General features: G+C 40.6%; 1 protein-coding gene across 1 annotated transcript; it reads left to right on the forward strand.

Moving 5' to 3' along the window:
* Positions 1-7,994: 7,994 nt before the first annotated feature.
* On the forward strand, positions 7,995-17,463 carry ZNF770 (zinc finger protein 770). Its single transcript, XM_080646021.1, has 2 exons — positions 7,995-8,122; positions 12,706-17,463. The coding sequence occupies exon 2, from the start codon at positions 12,762-12,764 to the stop codon at positions 14,874-14,876; it is 2,115 nt and encodes a 704-aa protein (XP_080502147.1). The 5' UTR covers positions 7,995-8,122; positions 12,706-12,761; the 3' UTR covers positions 14,877-17,463.
* Positions 17,464-19,035: the final 1,572 nt, after the last annotated feature.

Here is a 19,035-nt window from a genome sequence, read left to right on the forward strand (position 1 = left end):
ATTATTTCTTGCTTCTTTCAGTTTCTAGTGGCCCCAGGCATTCCTTGGCTCCCATCTCTGCCTCCATCTTCGCATGGGCTTCTTCTCTGTGTATCTCTCTGCGTCCTTTCCTTTTATTATAAGGCCATTGGTACTTGGACTTAGAGCTCACCTTAAATCCAGGATGATTTCATATAAAAATCCTTAATTACAACTTCAAAAATCCTATCCTATCTAATAAAAGAGTAATATGCAGATTGACCATCACTCCAACACACAAGATGGCTGCCCCCATGTGGTCAAAGATCCTGCCCCCATGTGGACACAAGATGGCCACCACAAGATGGCCAGCAGGGGAGGGCATTTGGGAGGGACCAGGCCTGCAAGGGAGGGCAGTTGTGGGTGATCAGGCCAGCAGGAGAGGGCAGTTGGGAGGGACCAGGCCTGCAAGGGAGGGCAGTTGGGGGCGATCAAGCCTGCTGGGGAGGGCAGTTAGGGGTGACCCGGCTGGCAGAGGAGGGAAGTTGGGGGTGACTGGGTCTGCAGGGAAGGGCAGTTAGGGGGGACCCAGGCCTGCAGGGGAGGGCAGTTAGGGGTGACCAGGCCTGCAGGGGAAGGCAGTTAGGGGCAAACAGGCTGGGAGGGGAGCAGTTAGGCATCAATCAGGCTGGCAGGGGAGTGGTTAGGGGGTGATCAGGCTGGCAGGCAGAAGCAGTTAGGGGCAATCAGGAAGGCAAGCAGGTGAGCAGTTGGGAGCCAGCAGTCCTGGATTGTGAGAGGGATGTCCGACTGCCTGTTTAGGCCCGATTCTACCGGGATCAGGCCTAAACAGGCAGTCGGACATCCCTCGAGGGGTCCCAGATTGGAGAGGGTGCAGTCTGGGCTGAGGGACACCCCCTCCCCCATGCACGAATTTCATGCACTGGGCCTCTAGTATCCAAATAAAGTCACACTCACAAGTACCCGGGATTAGAACTGGAGCATATCTTTTTCAAGGAAACAATGCAACTCATTACAGGGCTAATGAAAAATTCCTATTAGGCCTGCTTCTTCTACTGAGACAGGATCCCTTGTAAATGCAAACTTGGGACTGCTTATTACGACCCCTAGTGAACACCGTATACCATAAGAAATATCAACACTTTCAGGTAATACATAAAGGAGGATTTTTACACTCCCCTGAAACATTAGAGGGGTAGCTGTCAGGATGTAGACAATAACTAATTAAAAGTTTGCAGGATCCAGAATTAGGAATTTATGTGATTGCCAACTGCAAATGCATCCCTCGGGGTACAATACTTGGCAAATGTGGTAAATAGATCAGATTTTTGACCATGTAACAGCTGGAAGGGGAAATGACCTTTGCATTTGTGTTAAAAACCTAAGAGGCTTTTGCAGCAAAGCATTCCACATTGCAGTCCGAAAGTGGTTTGGAAAAATCCAGGCTTGTTGAGGAAAGTTGCTATAGGAGGAATTTAAAGCAAAGCCTTACAGGAGGAGCTGAGAACTTCCTGTGAAAATCTGAGGTATCGTCTCCATTGCTTGCTGTTAAAGAAGTTATTCAAGGGAAGGAAGACAGAAGACTTTGTTCAGGTTTGTAGGTAAAGGCACCCGTCCAGCTGTGTGGAGTGTGCAGATCTCAGCCACCCCAGTTCAGAGTTCTAACTACCAAAGCCCCCTGACTAGGGCTAAGTGGCCCCCTTATTTTGGATCAGAGAGCACACCAGGAAAAGCCCTGGTCCTTAACCAGGAACCGTGACTACTGGATGTTTATCTAGTTAGGAAGCCAGACCCTAAACAAGAGATCAGTAATAACTCACATACATGCCCCTGGAATCTAGCAGCTCTCAGAGATGGATTTCAAACCCACCGCGCTACTAAGGATCAGAGCTGAGAAGAGAAATGCCTTGGTCTATTCTGGTTCTTCTGAGGATGGGCACTTTTTGGTAGAGTGTACCTATGGGAGGAACTCTCCTGTCCACCAGAAATTAAGATCTAGAAACAGGAGAGAGATAACAGTGTCAAGCTCTCCTGACTCCAGAGGCAAAAGAGCTTGGTAGATACCACAACAGCACTCTCCCTCCTTCGTTGGCCCTAGACCCTGGTATTACAGTAGTCAAAGGGCCATTTAGCGAGAGTCCAGAAGTCAGCTCTGACTCTACTGGTGAACAAATGTGGTCAAAGCCTTATGTTAGGAATCCTGCCTGCCATCTGGGTAACTGTGGAACCCCAGTGCTACCCAGTGAGGCAATACTTGACGAGTTGATGGGGTGGGTAGGATGCTGCTACGTAACTAGACCCGGAAATCCAATAGGCATTATCCCCATGGAGCTTTAGAGAACATTTCTGGCAACCCTTTAGGAGACAGGGACCAGACCATGAGTTGGAGATGCTCCAACTGCCTTAAGTAAAATACAGCTGTGCTATGTTTTACTTTCTTTTTTTAAAAAAAATATTTTATTGATTTTTTTACAGAGAGGAAGGGAGAGGGAGAGAGAGTTAGAAACATCGATGAGAGAGAAACATCAATCAGCTGCTTCCTGCACACCCCCTACTGGGGATGTGCCCGCAACCAACGTACATGCCCTTGACCGGAATCGAACCTGGAACCCGAGTCCGCAGGCCGACGCTCTATCCACTGAGCCAAACCGGTCAGGCCATGTGTTTTACTTTCTGATCCCGACTCCCCGCTCCCCACTTCCACCCCTCCCACTCTGCCTTCAGAGGTTGTGTAGAAAAATATACAAGACGCTGCAATTATTTTTCTTGAGGAAATATATGCTAGAAATAAGAAGATTTCATTCACCAAAATTCCTCTTAGAAAGGTAGAGCTGTTGTCTTCATTGGAACATTTCTTTAATGATTGCTTGGGGGTAGAAACTGACATCTGAGGGGTGCAGATTTTAGTGGATTACCTGCTAGAGGCAAGTGGATGCTTTTATTGGTTGCTCCACAGAAAGAGGAGGAAGAGAAAAGAGGAAAGATAAGAGGTGGAATATAAACAGGAAATGTCAGCTCTCTGCTGGGCCGATCACGTGGGGGCCGGGAGAGGCTTTAACAAGCATTAAAACTCAGTTTTAAAATTTTTACCTTTAAAATATTCCAAAAGGCCTGTGAAAGATGCTTAAAGGGTGGACTCCTTTCAAGTGCATTATTTTGGATGCAATTAGTAGTGGCTCAGTTGCTCCCAAGCCCCACATCCTCTCAGTTGAAGCCCTATCCCCCAGTGACTCCTAAATCTTCAATGAAAGATTTTTAACTCACACACACACACAACTTAATGTGAATGGATGTTTTTCCAGAAACTGATGAAGCTGAGTTCTATACTCAATGTGTTATTTCATAAAAGAAGATAGCCTAGAGGTTAAGGGCTACCAAGAACAGATACTAGGAGTAAACTTCAAGAACTTCCAGGTATCATTAAGACTGTTGCAGGCCACAGACTTGGATTTTCATTCAAATTATTTGAGGAGTAGGCAGCCCTTAGCTAATTCATGGCTATTCTAATTTTGCCTCTTCCATTTTATTATCAATACTAGGGGCCCAGTGCACAAATTTGTGCACCTTGAAAGGAACTGTGGGCCACGAGGCTGCGGTAGGCACCGGGGCGGGTCTCAGCCCATCCTCTGCACCCCGGCTTGGCCCCTCCTGCCATGGCCCCCCGGTCCCCTCTCTGCCAGCAGCCCCACTCCTGCTGCTGCCATTCCCACATACAGATGGTGCAGAGTGATTGGGCTGGCACCAGCAGCGGGTGCAAGCAGGGCCAGCGCCATCAGTGGGTGCGAGAGTTGACTGCCAGCCCCGATAACCCCTCAGGAGCAGTGGGAGGTGGGCAAATGGGGCTGGCAGCCGCTGCTCACACCCACTAACAGTGCTGAGAGATTGGGGCCGGCACTGGGCGCCGGCAGCAGGTGCAAGCAGCGGCTCCGGCAGCTGGCAGTGGGTGCAAGCGCCAGGTGGGACCATGATATGTGGGAGCAAAGAATTTCTAGTAACCACCAGAGGCTCACCATGATGACAGTGATTGGTGCCCCGCCTTGGTCTGGCACCCCCCGCTCACCTGTTCCACCATCCCACCATGGCCGATGCCCGCCATGTTGCACGCGCACCTCCAGGTGGTCAGTGCACATCATAGCGACTGGTTGTTTGGTTGTTTGGTTGTTCCGCCATTCAGTGTATTTGCATATTAGGGTTTTATATATATAGATTACTTCTGATTGAGTTTTCTAAGACACAAATCTAAGCATGCCATATCTATCATCAAAATTCTTCAAAGCCTAGCTTATTTGGTTCAGTGAATAGAGCATCAGTCTGCAGACTGAAGGGTCCCAGGCTCGATTCCAGTCAAGGTCACATGCCCGGGTTGCAGGCTTAATCCCCATTAGGAGATGTGCAGGAGGCAGCCAATCAATGATTCTCTTTCATCATTGATGTTTCTCTCTCTCCCTCTCCCTTCCTGTCTTAAATCAATAGAGATATATATATATTTTAAAAAATTCATCAAAAATCTCCCATTGCCTGTTGGATTAAAAGAAAGAAGAAGAAAAAAAAAACTTTGCCAGGCATTTAAGGCCTGTCCTGGCTTCTTGCAAAGTGCTTGGTGAGCTCTAAATGTGGAGCATGAATGAGCAGGTCTGGATCTCTCATTACTATTAGATCACAGAGCTTCTGCCTGGCCATGTGGCTCAGTGGTTGAGCATCATCCCATGCACGAGGAGGTCATTGGTTCGATTCCAGGTCAGAGCACATGCCTGGGTTGCGGCCTTGATCTCAGTAGGGTTCCTGCAGGAGATATTCAGCTTGAGGGATGTTGCTCTCTCTCTCTCTGCCTCTCTTTAAAATCAACAAAAAGATATTTTTAAAAAATTTTAAGTCACAGAACTTCTCAGGAAGGTTATCTACTAAAAAGCCAAATAAGCCCTCAGCCCCAAATTTCCATAGCCCCCTTCTGTGCTTATTTTCTCTTCAGTTCTCTTTAATATGGGAATACTATATATTATATATTTTACTTTAATTTATTATGTCTCCCTCAATAGCCATATAGATATATAAAATATCAACTATAAATATAAAGACAAATATTTTTAACTTTGTAATTTGTCCACTATTCTATCTCCAATGCCTAGAACAGGAACTGACACATCGCAAGTGCTTATTTTATATATGTAGCACAGCTGGATGGGTGGATGGATCATTAAAGCCTCCACTCAAAGACTATCTCTACCTGAAGCTCCCAGGCAGATTTAAATAGTCCGCATCCCCACACCTGCCCCATATATATCTGCTCTTATTATATTGTACTTCTTTGCATGCTGCTCTGAGCTGAATACTGCATCGAAGTCTAGAGCCTCACTGTTTCATCTTTATATACCTAGAAGTGAATCCCTTGTGTTTGATACACGATATATCATTAAATAAATGAATGATTGATTATATTCCCCATTTTAAAGATGGCAAAACAGAGGTTCAGAAAGGCTAATAACTTACAAGGACATGCACTAACAAGTTAGAGATAAGACTAACCTAAATGTATGCCATGACATTCCTGTACTTTTCCTTGCCACTACTACTATCTCTCCCTATAGTATTCAATTCTGCCTCCACATATTCTATTTATCCATACTATACCCTTTACTAAGTCCTTGTTCAAATCTCACCTAATAAAAACTTCCTGATGACTCTTATTAATGGTAATTTCTCCCCCTTTTTCCGGAAGCTTCCTGAGATAGCTGTCAAGGTAAGTGGGGAAGGTTATGAGGTAAGGTGTGGCCTTGGAAAATAGCTTATCCGTGTCCCACTGGTGTTCTAACTCCATATTCAGGTGAAAAGGCCTATTTATTTTGCAGGTAATGTACCCTCCATTAGTCCCCAACCTCAGGTAATAGTCTCTCATGGTCTGTATATCTCTCCTAAGAATTTATGTGGCTGGAGGTAGATGCAGTTGTTTGCATGCTTTGGCTGAGCTCCTAGGAGAAGCTGTAGAATAGAGCAAGTTTCCAAGGGTTATTTGAACAAACAGAATCCCACCCTAGGGTTAGCACTCAGGGCACTTAAAGCTTTCCCTTCCCTCTCTCCATCTTTGCTTCTATTGGAAGTTGGGGCTTCAACTTTTCCTAAGCATGACTTCTCCAAGGATGCTACAAGAGAAGGAAAAGCTCATTTTCTTTTTTTTAAAATATATTTTATTGATTTTTTACAGAGAGGAAGGGAGAGGGAGAGTTAGAAATATCGATGAGAGAAAAACACCGATCAGCTGCCTCCGGCACACCCCCTACTGGGGATGTGCCTGCAACCAAGGTACATGCCCTTGACCGGAATCTAACCTGGGACCCTTGAGTCTGCAGGCCGATGCTCTATCCACTGAGCAACACTGGTTTGGGCAAAGCTCATTTTCTATTAGCCATTTCCTCATGTAACCACAACAGAAATAGAGACTTACTTTTCATTGGCCCAACATCTCCTTTTTTAACATTATAAATAACAATTTTTGTTGTCAGTCGCCTTTTAAAAGTAATGTAAAAAGTTACAGTCAGCCCTATCCGGTTTGGCTTAGTGGATAGAGTGTTGGCCTACAGACTCAAGAGTCCCAGGTTCAATTCCGGTCAAGGGCCTGGTTGTGGGCACATTCCCAGTAGGGGGTGTGCAGGAGGCAGCTGATTGATGTTTCTCTCTCATTGATGTTTCTAACCTTCTATCCCTCTCCCTTCCTCTCTGTGAAAAATCAATAAAATATATTAAAAACAACAAAAAACAACAACTATGGTACATCTACACAATGGAATACTACACCACTATAAAAAAGAAGGAACTTTAAAAAGTTACAGTCAAAGAAATGTGCTTGTTACTTGTTCTCATTTTCTCATCAGAGACAGTTACAACCAGAACCTGCAAAAATCTACCATAAATTCTTTTCCAATGCTTTTTGTACTCAAAATTTCAGTAGATATGTAAGCATTATATCCAGTAATAATGTGCCATCCTAGTAACTGTACTACACATTTAAACCTTAGTGGTGTCTACATAAAATATTGATGTACCTATAATTTTGGAGGCAGTTGTGAAATAAAATTGCAGGTTTGCTCTTAGACTTCCTGTATTCAAATTCCACCGCCATCGTTTATCAGCTGTGTGATGTTAAGTTCCTTAATGTCTGGGTCTCGCTTTCCTCATTTTAAAATAGGATCCTATCACTTCATAAAATTGTTGTACTTAATATAAAAAGTGATTAATCAATGGTAACAACTATTTGAGGCTTTCTATGCACTAGGCATTATGTTGAGCACATTCATCTAATTGATAGAGCAATTTGAAGAAACTAAGACGTTAGGCACAGAGTTTTGTACATTGTACACAACCAAAATAGGTATATGGAATGAATGAGGCTCCCAGAAGCCAACAAGGCCCACAGCTGGCAGGCCAGAGGTAGAACCAGGAATGGAGCCCAGTTATGTCTGACCACAAAGCCTGTCTCGGACCCCTACGCCATGTCTGACCATGTACAGAGAGCCGAGGACAGAGCTAGCACAGAAGCCCCTGATAGGTGGCGTTCTGTTCATCACGGGTTTCCTGCGTCAGAGAGGACCAGCCCAGAGGGCTTTCAAGGCGGGCTCGCCAGTTTCCGCAGGGCCTTGAGCCCAATGGTCAGGTCCACAAGGTTCCCCTAGTTGACACGCAGGGGTGAGATGGAAAATGCACCCTTCTTGCCTAGCGGGTTTGGCTCGATTCCGAGGGCACGATCCCCAGTAGGGGGCATCATTGATGTTTTTCTTTTTCCCTCTCCTTTCCTCTCTAAAATCAATAAAAATATATTTTTAAAAAAGGAAATGCACCCTTCTTCACTCCTCTGTTCTCTTCCCCACCGAAACTGAGGTGCGGGGTGAGGGGCGCTGGGGTTGGGGACGCATCTCTCTCTGAGCACCGTCTCCCCAATGAGACTCGCGGCGGGCCGAGGCGACGGCGGCCCTAGAGTTCCGGGGAGCCTGTTTCCAGCCGGACCACGTCCATGCGCGCTCCCCAGTGCGCGCCTGCGCGCTCTGCCCGCCGCCGCGCCGGCATTGAGGACCTGCGCTCGTAGCCTCGAACGTGCGCTAGCTGCCTTCGGGGCTCCTGGGATGTGTGGCCGCTGGCTCCGTGCCAGCTGCAGGTGCGTGAGGAGGACGTTAGGAGCCCGGGAGTGAGGTGGAGCGAGCCCCAGGAAGGGTCGGGCCTGCCTCCATTCCTCCAAAGTTCTCAGGGACCCAGAACTGGGGCGCCGCGACCTTAGCTCCTTTTCCTTTCCACTTCCCCGCGCCCTGACGGTCTCTCCCCGGGTGTGGGAATCGCTGAGAGGAAGGCCCAGAGAGAATGCTTTTCCTTCGCTGTGACGGGTCATGTCACATAAGGCATATTTTCCCTGGCTGCGGCCAAAACAGTTTTCACCCTTGCTTGCCCTTCCTTTCCTGGTGTGGGATTTTGCAATCTCTGTACTGGGCTAAACCCCAAGGTACTTACTGGTTGTGGAAGATTAGGGCAAGGGCCAGATATCAGGGTCCTCTGTTCAGTGCAGTTCCCCTGCCCCGGGTTGGAGGTGAGGATTCAAGGCCAAGGAGAGTGGGCCAGGGGTGTGTGTGTGTGTGTGTGTGGCCGGGGCGGGGGGGGGGGGGCGGGGAAGGGGAGAGAAAGTACAAAGAGGGAAAGAAAGGCTGTGGTAAATGTCGCCAGCGATTATTCCCCAAGTGAAAGTTGTCTAAGTTTCTCAGGTGTTTCTTTTCTTTTTTTCATTGACTTCCGTGAAATGCTCACTTCGTTTTAATGGCGTTAGTGAAGGCTAGAAGACCAACAGGTTTTTGGCCTTGAAGCAACTTTGGAGTTTTTGAGACCAGTTTTTACAGCCTTATAACGGAGTGTATCATGCTGTTCGGATAGTTTTCAGATCGAACCACTGAGATTCGCTATTTTTTTAATTTTCAGTTTAACATAGGAAAAACTACGTAGTTTGGGGGTTGGTTTTTTAAAAAAAAAAACACACAAAAGAATTAATTGAAAGCAAAGAGAATCAGTTGAAGTAGAATTTGGACCTCTATCAAATTAATATGCACCCTGTATAAGTACGTGGTGGACTGCACTTGGAGCGTTGGGGATCCCTGAGCTGTCACTTATAAATAGGAGATGAGATCACTGCTTGCCACCAATAGTGCTAACGATATAGGGCTCCTAGTAAGTGATTTTGAATCAGTGACAATAGTATCCAGTCTTAGTCCTAGTGGGAGATGATAAACCATAGTGTCTTTTTGGCACAGGAGCTGTAGGTAGTCAATTCCTTTTATAATCGGAGATGGCAGTTTGTGTGTGGGTCTAGTGTAGGATTTTTTTTTTTTTTTAAGGGTATTTTATAGATACAAAGAGAAGGAGAAATACAACAGGAATTGAGGAATCGGGCTCCAGGCCAAAATCCTTTGTGTGATCTTTCAGATCCAACATAGACAATTGCAAGGCTGGCCAGGGAATGGGAGTTGGAAAAATATTATTTTCTACTATGTTTTATGAAATAGACACATGTGCGTGGTCAATGCATTGAAGTTTTCTGGAGGGAGTTGCATGAAGGGACTCCCTCTGTTCCCCCTGCTAGCCATGCTCATATGATACTGCATTCCTGGCTCAGATAACTCCATTCTGAGAACCTTGGCTGAGGTATTTCCCAGGTGTCTCCGCCATGACCTTATTGGGAGGGAATGGCCTTGACTGATGCACTTTTCTGCATTTTGACTCGGGACCTTTCCACTCCTAGTCCTTCCTTCCTCCCTAGCCTGGCCCAAAAGTCCATAAAGAGGCAGAAGCCTTTTGTTTGGGCCTCCTCTACAGTAAGATGATTGTGTGCACAGCACCTAGTGTCGTACCATTTAGTAGACCACTGGGGAGCCAGTAGTACTTCTTTTAGCTTCTCTCCTGCACTGTCGCAGTAAGGGAACAAAGGCTTGATTCAGTTTGGCTCATTGTCTTGGTTGACTATGTTAACACCTGATTGATTGACAGGGATATTTTATTTGGCCTCTAATTAGATTTTTGATAACTATTTTGGGATTATATTGGCAAACCAGACACTGTTGTCTTCCTTATAATCCTGTCTCATCCTATGGGCCGACATCTTAGTCATCATACTTAATAGATCATTTAGTCCAGTGGTCGCAAACTCATTAGTCAACAGAGCCAAATATCAACAGTACGATTGAAATTTCTTTTGAGAGCCAAATTTTTTAAACTTAAACTTCTTCTAATGCCACTTCTTCAAAATAGACTCGCCCAGGCCGGGGTATTTTGTGGAAGAGCCACACTCAAGGGGCCAAAGAGCCGCATGTGGCTCGTGAGCCGCGGTTTGCCGACCACTGACTTAGTCACTTTGAATAAAGTAATTGATTTGTTGTGGGTTCCTCTGTCTAGTGTTGTGTGAAGAACTGTGCCAGGAACAGCTTTCACAAACTTTTTTACCTCTTCCTACAGAAATTTCACAAAACAGTATTCATCCTTGTTATATGTTATGCCAGTGATTTTCAACCTTTTTTATCTCATGGTACACATAAACTAATTATTAAAATTCTGCGGCACACCAAAAAATATATTTTGTGTCAATCTGACAAAACAAATAGGTGTAATTTTGATTCAGTCACACTGGATGACTATTGTTGTATTGGCTGCTGTCATTTTTTAATTTGACAGTCTAAGGGAAAAGAGGTCAGCCCTGACTAAGTAGTCAGATATTGCATGTTTTTTAAATTTTTGTGGCACACCAGTTGAAAATCACCGTGTTTATGCAATCTGATATTTTCTACTTTGTTTTATGAGACAAAAATGAAGATCATGATCCACTGAACTGATTTTACAATCCATTAATGTGTACTGACATGCAGTTTGTAAAACACTGTGATAAAGCAACTATTAGAAGATAATGTGCTCAACAAATGAATTATGATTTTTTTTTCTTCTGATTCAGATTGCTGAAGAGAACCACACTGGGTGTGTTTGTGATTTTGTGGTTAAGGTGTCTTTAAGGTGTCTTCTAGGAGAGGACAGTAAATAGCAAATAGCATATATGTTGGATTTACCCCGAGTTTCTGGTAAACTTGTTATCTCTCTGATCTCAACTAGAAGATACAACATTAGAATGAGAGAGCTAGAACAATTTTTGTTTTGTAAGTCTCTGGTTTCCTTATTTAAAGAGAGTGCAGTAGTAGAAGAAGGATGAGAAGAAAATTGGCTTTTTTCATAAAAGAAGGGAAGATAGAGTGTAAGATGGTTGTGGAAGTGCCTTTTCTATGTGTCCTACAGCGGTATATTAGAAGAAAAGTTGTATCTTTATATTAACTCTGAAAACAAAATGGTCCTTTTATTATATTGCCTAAGAAGTGAATCACACTCAACTTTCAATTACTTTTAACCATAGATAGGTATATATGTAACCAGTTTGTGGACTTCATTGCCTCTGTACTTGTCTTTTAGGGATTCTACAACAAAGTGGAAAGGATAAATAAAAAGAACTGTAAATTTAACTAGTGTTTTTATATCTTAGTTAGAAACCCTAGAAATGATATTAAGTAGATAAGGATAAAGTTTTAAAATTTGATCAGTTTTGAACTAAATGATACCTTAACATTTATATCACTTCAGTTTTTCAACACGTTCAGATTCATCAGGAGGCATTTTCTTGATTTAGAGATAAGGAATCTGTATTTCCTTCTTCCTGGCACCAAGATCATACGGTGGCAAATCCAGGACTAGAACCCAGGTTTTCTGGGACATTTTCTCCCAGTTGACATGTTGTCTTTTGGTCCAAAGAAGAAATAATTGAGAGTAAATAGTGTTAATGATGGGGCTAAAAGATCTAACTTTGACAAATGAAATACTCCATTCTCAAATCATGTCCATAGTATGCTATAACTGAATGCAAATACATCTTTAGTATTATATTTTCTTTTTAATATATTTTATTGATATTTTACAGAGAGGAAGGGAGAGGGATAGAGAGCTAGAAACATCGATGAGAGAGAAACATCGATCAGCTGCCTCCTGCACACCCCCCACTGGGGATGTGCCCGCAACCAAGGTACATGCCCTTGACCGGAATCGAACCTGGGACCCTTCAGTCCGCAGTCCGACGCTCTATCCACTGAGCCAAACCGGTTTTGGCAGTATTATATTTTCATTCTTACACTTAAATTTTTTAAAGTGATAAACAACTAAATATTGACAAATTTAGTCTCATTTTAATGTATCATCTTTTTAAAATATATTTTTATTGATTTCAGAGAGGAAGGGAGAATGAGAGAGAGATAGAAACATCTATGATGAGAGAGAATCACTGATCAGCTGTTTCCTGCATGCCCCACACTGGGGATCGAGCCTGCAACCAGGCATATGCCCTAACCAGGAATCGAACCATGACCTCCTGGTTCATAGGTCAATGCTCAACCACTGAGCCATGCCAGCAGGGCAGTGTATCATCTTAAATAGAAATATAGCTTGAAATTATATTGTTTTTTAAATATTTCTTTTAAAGACTCATCACTTCTCTATTTGTGTGAAATTAGTTTTATGATTCTAAAGTATTCATCCAAAATGGTTATTCACTTTTAAACACAAGAAAAGTCCAGATCTCCCCCTTATCCTTACTATCTTTAGCCAAAGGACAATTTATAATTATTTTTTTCATATGAATAAATAATTTTTAAATTAATACTTTTTTTTTATTTTTAGACATCTGTGGAGAGTAAGAATACCATGGAACTCATCAGAATATATCACTGAAGAATATGATGGCTGAAAACAATTTAAAAATGCTAAAGATTGAGCAGCGTGTAGTAGCCAACAAGCTACCTAGAAACAGGCCATATATTTGCAATATTTGCTTCAAGCACTTTGAAACACCATCAAAATTAGCTAGGCATTATCTCATTCATACTGGTCAGAAGCCATTTGAATGTGATGTGTGTCATAAAACTTTTAGGCAACTAGTTCACCTGGAGAGACATCAACTAACTCATAATCTGCCTTTCAAATGCAGTATTTGTCAACGCCACTTTAAAAATCTGAAGACGTTTGTGAAGCACCAACACCTTCACAATGAAACCTACCAGAATGATGTTAAACAGGTTAGAAGATTGTTGGAGGCCAAGCAAGAAAAGCCAGTGTATGGAATGTATCCTACTTTTACCTCAGAGGAGCGATGGGCCTTACACGCCTCTACTAAGTCTGATCCTACCTACAGCCCTGCAAAGAAAAGAAAGAATATTCACGCATGCACAATCTGCGGCAAGATGTTCCCATCGCAATCGAAACTCGATAGGCATGCACTTATTCATACTGGTCAGAGGCCCTTTAAATGTGTCCTGTGCAGTAAATCTTTCCGACAGTCGACTCATTTAAAAATCCACCAACTCACACATTCAGAAGAAAGACCTTTTCAATGTTGTTTCTGTCAAAAAGGATTTAAGATTCAAAGCAAACTTCTGAAGCATAAACAAATCCATACCAGGAATAAGACTTTTCAGACTCTTTCATTAAAAAAGAAGAATCCAGAGTCATACCCCCTACATAATAAATTAAATTCAAAGCAGGATGGTTTTGAAAATGGTGATATAGGTGAATCCGAGGAGAATAATCAACTTGATGTCCATTCTATTTATATTGTTCCTTTTCAGTGTCCAGAGTGTGAAGAATGTTTTGAATCAGAGAAGATTCTCAATGGACACAAGTGTTTTCCTGCCAGAAGTGGCAAAATTCCAAGCAGTTTCAAAAGAAGCCTCAACTATAAAACTATTGTTAAAAAAATCTTGGCCAAGCTTAAACATGTCGGGAGTAAGAAATTAGATAACTTTAGATCTGAGAAAAAATCATTTAAAAACGGTTTCTTGAAAAATTGTGATCTTATTTCTGGTGAGCAGAGCCCCGAACAAACCCAGAGAACATTTATGGGTTCTCTTGGCAAACATGGAACATATAAGACAGTTGGCAATAAAAGGAAGAAAACGTTGACATTGCCATCTTCTTGGCAAAAGCACTTCCAGAGCCAAAATATGGGGAAAAACTTGAAAGGTATCCTTACAACAGAAAACATGTTAATTATGGAAAATTCAGTGAATAATAAAGACATATCTATCAATGGTTCATCAGGTGAGGAATTTTTTGATAACTGTAAAGTGCTTCAATGTGGTTTTTCAGTTCCAAGTGAAAACATGCATACTGGACATAAGATGTGTCCTTGTGACAAATGTGAGAAAGTATTTCCTTCTATATCCAAACTACAAAGACACTATTTAATTCATACTGGACAGAGGCCTTTTGGTTGTAATGTTTGTGGGAAATCTTTTAGACAGTCAGCTCACTTAAAAAGACATAAATTAACTCATATTGAAAAGATTCCTTACAGACGATCTCTTTGCCAAGTAGAATTTGACAATTTGAGCAAACTTTTCACTCTTCCGGGTGATAATGTTAACTATAATGCTTCCCAACAATGCCAGACTCCTAGTTTTCAAAAATGTGAGGTCTTGGAGTCAGATCAAATATCAGAAATAAAAATTAAGGCAGAATCAGAGGATTTCATTCTTGATGCCCATTATAGGAGCAGGCAGCCCTATCTCTCTAATTCCCTTCTGGAATCAGAGCAGAGCCATCATAGTCATTGTAGTTATTCAGGACATCCTGGGAGGAATGATGGCCTTCTTTATCAATGCAGTGTTTGTTCTAAAAGTTTTAGATCTCCATCTAAACTGGAGAGACACTATCTAATTCATGCAGGACAGAAGCCATTCGAATGCTCAGTTTGTGGCAAAACATTCAGACAGGCCCCTCACTGGAAGAGACATCAACTTACTCATTTTAAGGAACAACCACAAGAAAAACTAGTCTTAAATTCAGTTATGTAACTGACAGAGCCACTAACTTATAGTCTCTTTGGTGATCTTGTTCTTTAAGCCTGTATAATTTAAAAGATATTTTCATCAGAAGGCCTGCATTAGGTTGAATGATTTTATAGGCAGTTGCCTGTCCTGCTCAGTAAGGTAAGGTATGTAGAAAATTAAAACAATGTTTTAGGAACAGCCATATTTTTAGAGGGAAGAACATGATTTGATGGCATAAAGTAAGCATCTGTTTTATTGTAATACATACTTTGGCTTTATTGGAAGTGTTGTAAATCTATGATGCAGTACAAACAATTCAGCCCCATTTGTTTTTTAAAGGAATTATTCCTTGAGACATGTCATCTCTTTTTAGAAATAGTCAAAAAAACTGAGAGGCAAAAATTGGTTTTTGGCTACAGCAAATAGCTCTATGATACTTCATTTATTTTACATTTCACATGAGAGCACAATTTTGTTCACCTGTGGCTCAAATTCCAATGCAAAATTTTTGTTGTTGTAAGTTTAAAAAATAAAAAGGCAATAAAAGTGAAAATGGATGAGAAAATAGCATTATTTTCACTGGTCTTTTCCAAGCTATTTAGTCTTAGGATTCTGTGGTAGCGTCACCTCCTTTTTCACGGTGATTATAATCACTTTTTGCCCAATCTGCTGTTGTCTTTCCCGAAATTTAAAAGTAACAGAGAGATTAGGATGCACCTCCACACATTTACATGTTTATTTATCAGGGATATTGTCCAAGTGCCACAATCTTTTTGCTAACATGTATGCAATGTTATCTTTTCAGAGGAATAAATGTAATTCGTCTATTTGCTTATTCATGAATGACAGCAGCAGTTTTTACATTTCAGTAAAGCTTTCTTTTAATACCTCATTGAGTGATCCTATGACTTAACTAAATCTATTCTGTTAAGTTTGATCAAAAATCAATGATTTGGTCTAGTTATGGTTTTTATTCACAAGATTCTTTTGCAAAAGAATGTTATTTTGATCCTTAGTAAATTGTTATTTTAATTATTAAGGTAATTATTCCTGCATAAGAATAAGATGCTTATAGAATTGAGGCTATCATTCTTCTAAACAGTACTGTCATGATTTGGGAAATATTTCATCTTAAACTATAAAAGACAATCACAAATTGCCCCTCATATTTGTCATTTTTTTAATAAAATCTTTAAGAATAGCATTTCCTAGCAATTAAAAAATAATAACCATTATCTTTCTAAGGTGAAAAGAACAGGTGGGTATTTATTCTAGCACACTTAAATACAGTGACGAGCCCTCTGTTGAGAAGGAATAAATGAACAATTGTAAGTTTTGAATTTACTCTGTGAACTGTCTGTGTGAAAAGGGAGGGGTTGGACTGTTTACATGTTTTACAAGTGAATTTAAAGACACAAAACAGTACAGATAAAATTCCTAATGTACAATTATGCAGGAGAGTCATGTTTTAAAGAATAAGTTCTCTTAGGTTTCCTTAAGGTACATCTTCCAGTGCAAGCATGATCGTTTATAGAAGTTGCCTTAGGCAAAACTTAAGAACACATCTGTTACATTAAAGCAAGTAATAACTGGTTCAAACTTTCTAAGAATAAAGGTTCAAGATGTTTTTCCCCCTTAATATGTCTGAAATTGTGTATTTTTGAATTTTCCTAAGCTGCTAATATAATTTTTTTGAAGTAAATGTCTTATATACTTCTTTCCCAGCCCAAACAGGGAGAGTCCGAAAGAGTGTTGTATGATTATTAGACTTTGTTTGCCTAAGTGATAGTATACTTTTTTTTGGCCCATGCCTTTTTAAGCTGTTTCATATTGAAAGTTGGAATATTGTAAAAAATTTTGTCAAAGATGTACTGTAGTGCTATTTGAAGTACCTGTAACAAAATACTTATTTACCTTTACTATCACTGCAAGCTTCTTGTGGAAACTGTAGGAGTGAAAATAAACTATATACATCCATGAAAAGATTAAACATTTGATATTAAGTGATGAGTTGCTGCATGCCAGAGTGGTTAGTGTTATTGAATCAATTACTTTGGTTTTCTGAAAAATAAACTTTATAAATATCTTCAGAGAGAATTAGAAGAATTTTTCCTTTGGATGATTCCAGGCTATAGCATGATTATTTACCGAAGTAATTTGATTGGCTTAGTTAGTGGAATTATTGTTTCTTGTTTTGTACTGCAATAAGTTCTACAATTTTAGGACAAAATGTATATGTGTTGAAGAAAAGTAGGTGGTGGTTAAGAATCTTGAAAAATTCAAATTTCAGAATATTCTAAAAATAAAGTTTCAAATTACACAGTTTGGACTTTTTTTTAAAGGGAAAAATCACATAATGCTGGATCAAGGTACTAATTACCACATACTTTCCTAGGCCCACTCCAATCCACCTTCTATACTGAACTTCCTAACATGGATATTTAAGCATTTACTTTTTTGTTCATGTTACATTTCATCGATAGCTTCTTATCACATACAAAAGGATGTGCTAACTCCATTTCATGTCACATGATCTACCTGTCTACCCATTTAGCCTTTTCTTTGGCCTTCCTCTCCAGATTTGTATTGAAAAAATATAAAATTTGTTCCTCCAATGCATAGTGTCCTTGTTATTTTTCCTGCCTCTAATTTACTTAGTATTAATTTAAATTAGATACAGACACACTCTTCAAAGAAGAAATTTAGTTGAGCCAGATTTTATTCATTTTTCTTCCATGATTATGAGAAAAAACTCAAGTGTTCAAAGCTGACTTGTAGAAAACAGATTTAAATGTACATGTTCCGTAAGATAACCAATTAGAATTACAGACATTTTAGCAACAGTCTTTGAAGTCTGGTTATCTTGCAAGAATCCTTTGTTAGAAATAACATTTGCAAGGACTGTTTTAATGTGCAGAATATTTGCTTTTCAGGAGCTTTAGGAAAGGGAACATTTAATTCCTATCTTGAGATTTCTCCTATTGTCAGAGGGCTTAGAATTTCAGGTCTAACTGCAAGAATTCTATTAGTACTAAGAGAAGAAAATAAAACTTAAAGTGGTACGATGGTATTATTAGATAGATATGGAACGTGTTAATACTTTGCATTAGCAAATTTCTATACATTCTTGAAGTTTAAGCTTAAATACTCCTTCCTCTTTTCCATGCCTCTCTGCTTCGGGTATTATTTTGTTGGTCAATTCATTTTGTTCCTTAGGTTCCACAAATAAGTAAGATCATGTGATAGAAAGCCTTTCTGATTTTACTCCACTTCACTGTGCTCCCACTGCTTTTGCTTATAATTCTATTGTCACTGTTGATCGTGATTTTCAAATTTTAGTATGCACTGGAATTAGAAGGAGGGCTTATTAAAAACACATTGCTGACCGCATCCTCAGAGTTTCTGATTCAGTGTCGGTTTGGCCTGAGAATTTGCATTTATACAGGTTAGCTGTTGCTGTATTGAGACTACACTTTGAAAACCACTGAGTTAAACTGCATGCTTCTGGAAAGAAAGGGAATGCATCTTTTTATGTTTTATACATAACAGTTTAAAACATCTTGATATCCTCAAATATATACTGAATGTACGAAGGAAAAAATGAATGGAGCCATTGTTACAAACTCTTAACATTCTCCTTAAATCTATAACTTAGAGCCTTTCATTCACTCTTGGAATGAGTTTGCTTTCTAATATGTTGAAGTCAAAGCCAATTCAGCATGTACTCTCAGAATTTCCCTTCCTGTTCATTCTTAGGTATTTACTTAAGAGAAATGAAAATGTATGTTTATAGTAAGATGTGTATACACAAATGTTCATAGCAGCTTTATAATAGTCAAGAACTGGAAACAATCCAAATGTTCATCCACAGATGAGTAGGTTAACAAACTGCCATAAACCCGTTAAATAGAATACTACTCAGCAATAAAAAGGAATAAACTACTAACACCTGTATCGACATGGATGAAGCTCAAAATCATTATGCTGAGTGAAAAAAAGACAAAAGGTGTATGCTATATTATTTCATTTATGTAAAATCTATGAAAAGTAAACTAATCTATACAACTATAGTGACAGAAAGCAGATCAGTGATTTGCCTGAGGATGGGTGGGTTCGAGTGGCAATGGGGATGGATTGTAAAAGGGCATGAGAAAACTTAGGGGCAAGAGATACGTTTTATTAT

This window comes from Plecotus auritus (assembly GCF_963455305.1).
Source record: "Plecotus auritus genome assembly, chromosome: 1".
NCBI classification, from domain to species: domain Eukaryota; kingdom Metazoa; phylum Chordata; class Mammalia; order Chiroptera; family Vespertilionidae; genus Plecotus; species Plecotus auritus.

Bases quoted from the DNA above. Each gene is read 5' to 3' on its own strand.
- ZNF770 (XM_080646021.1), top strand. From the start codon at position 12,762: ATGATGGCTGAAAACAATTTAAAAATGCTAAAGATTGAGCAGCGTGTA.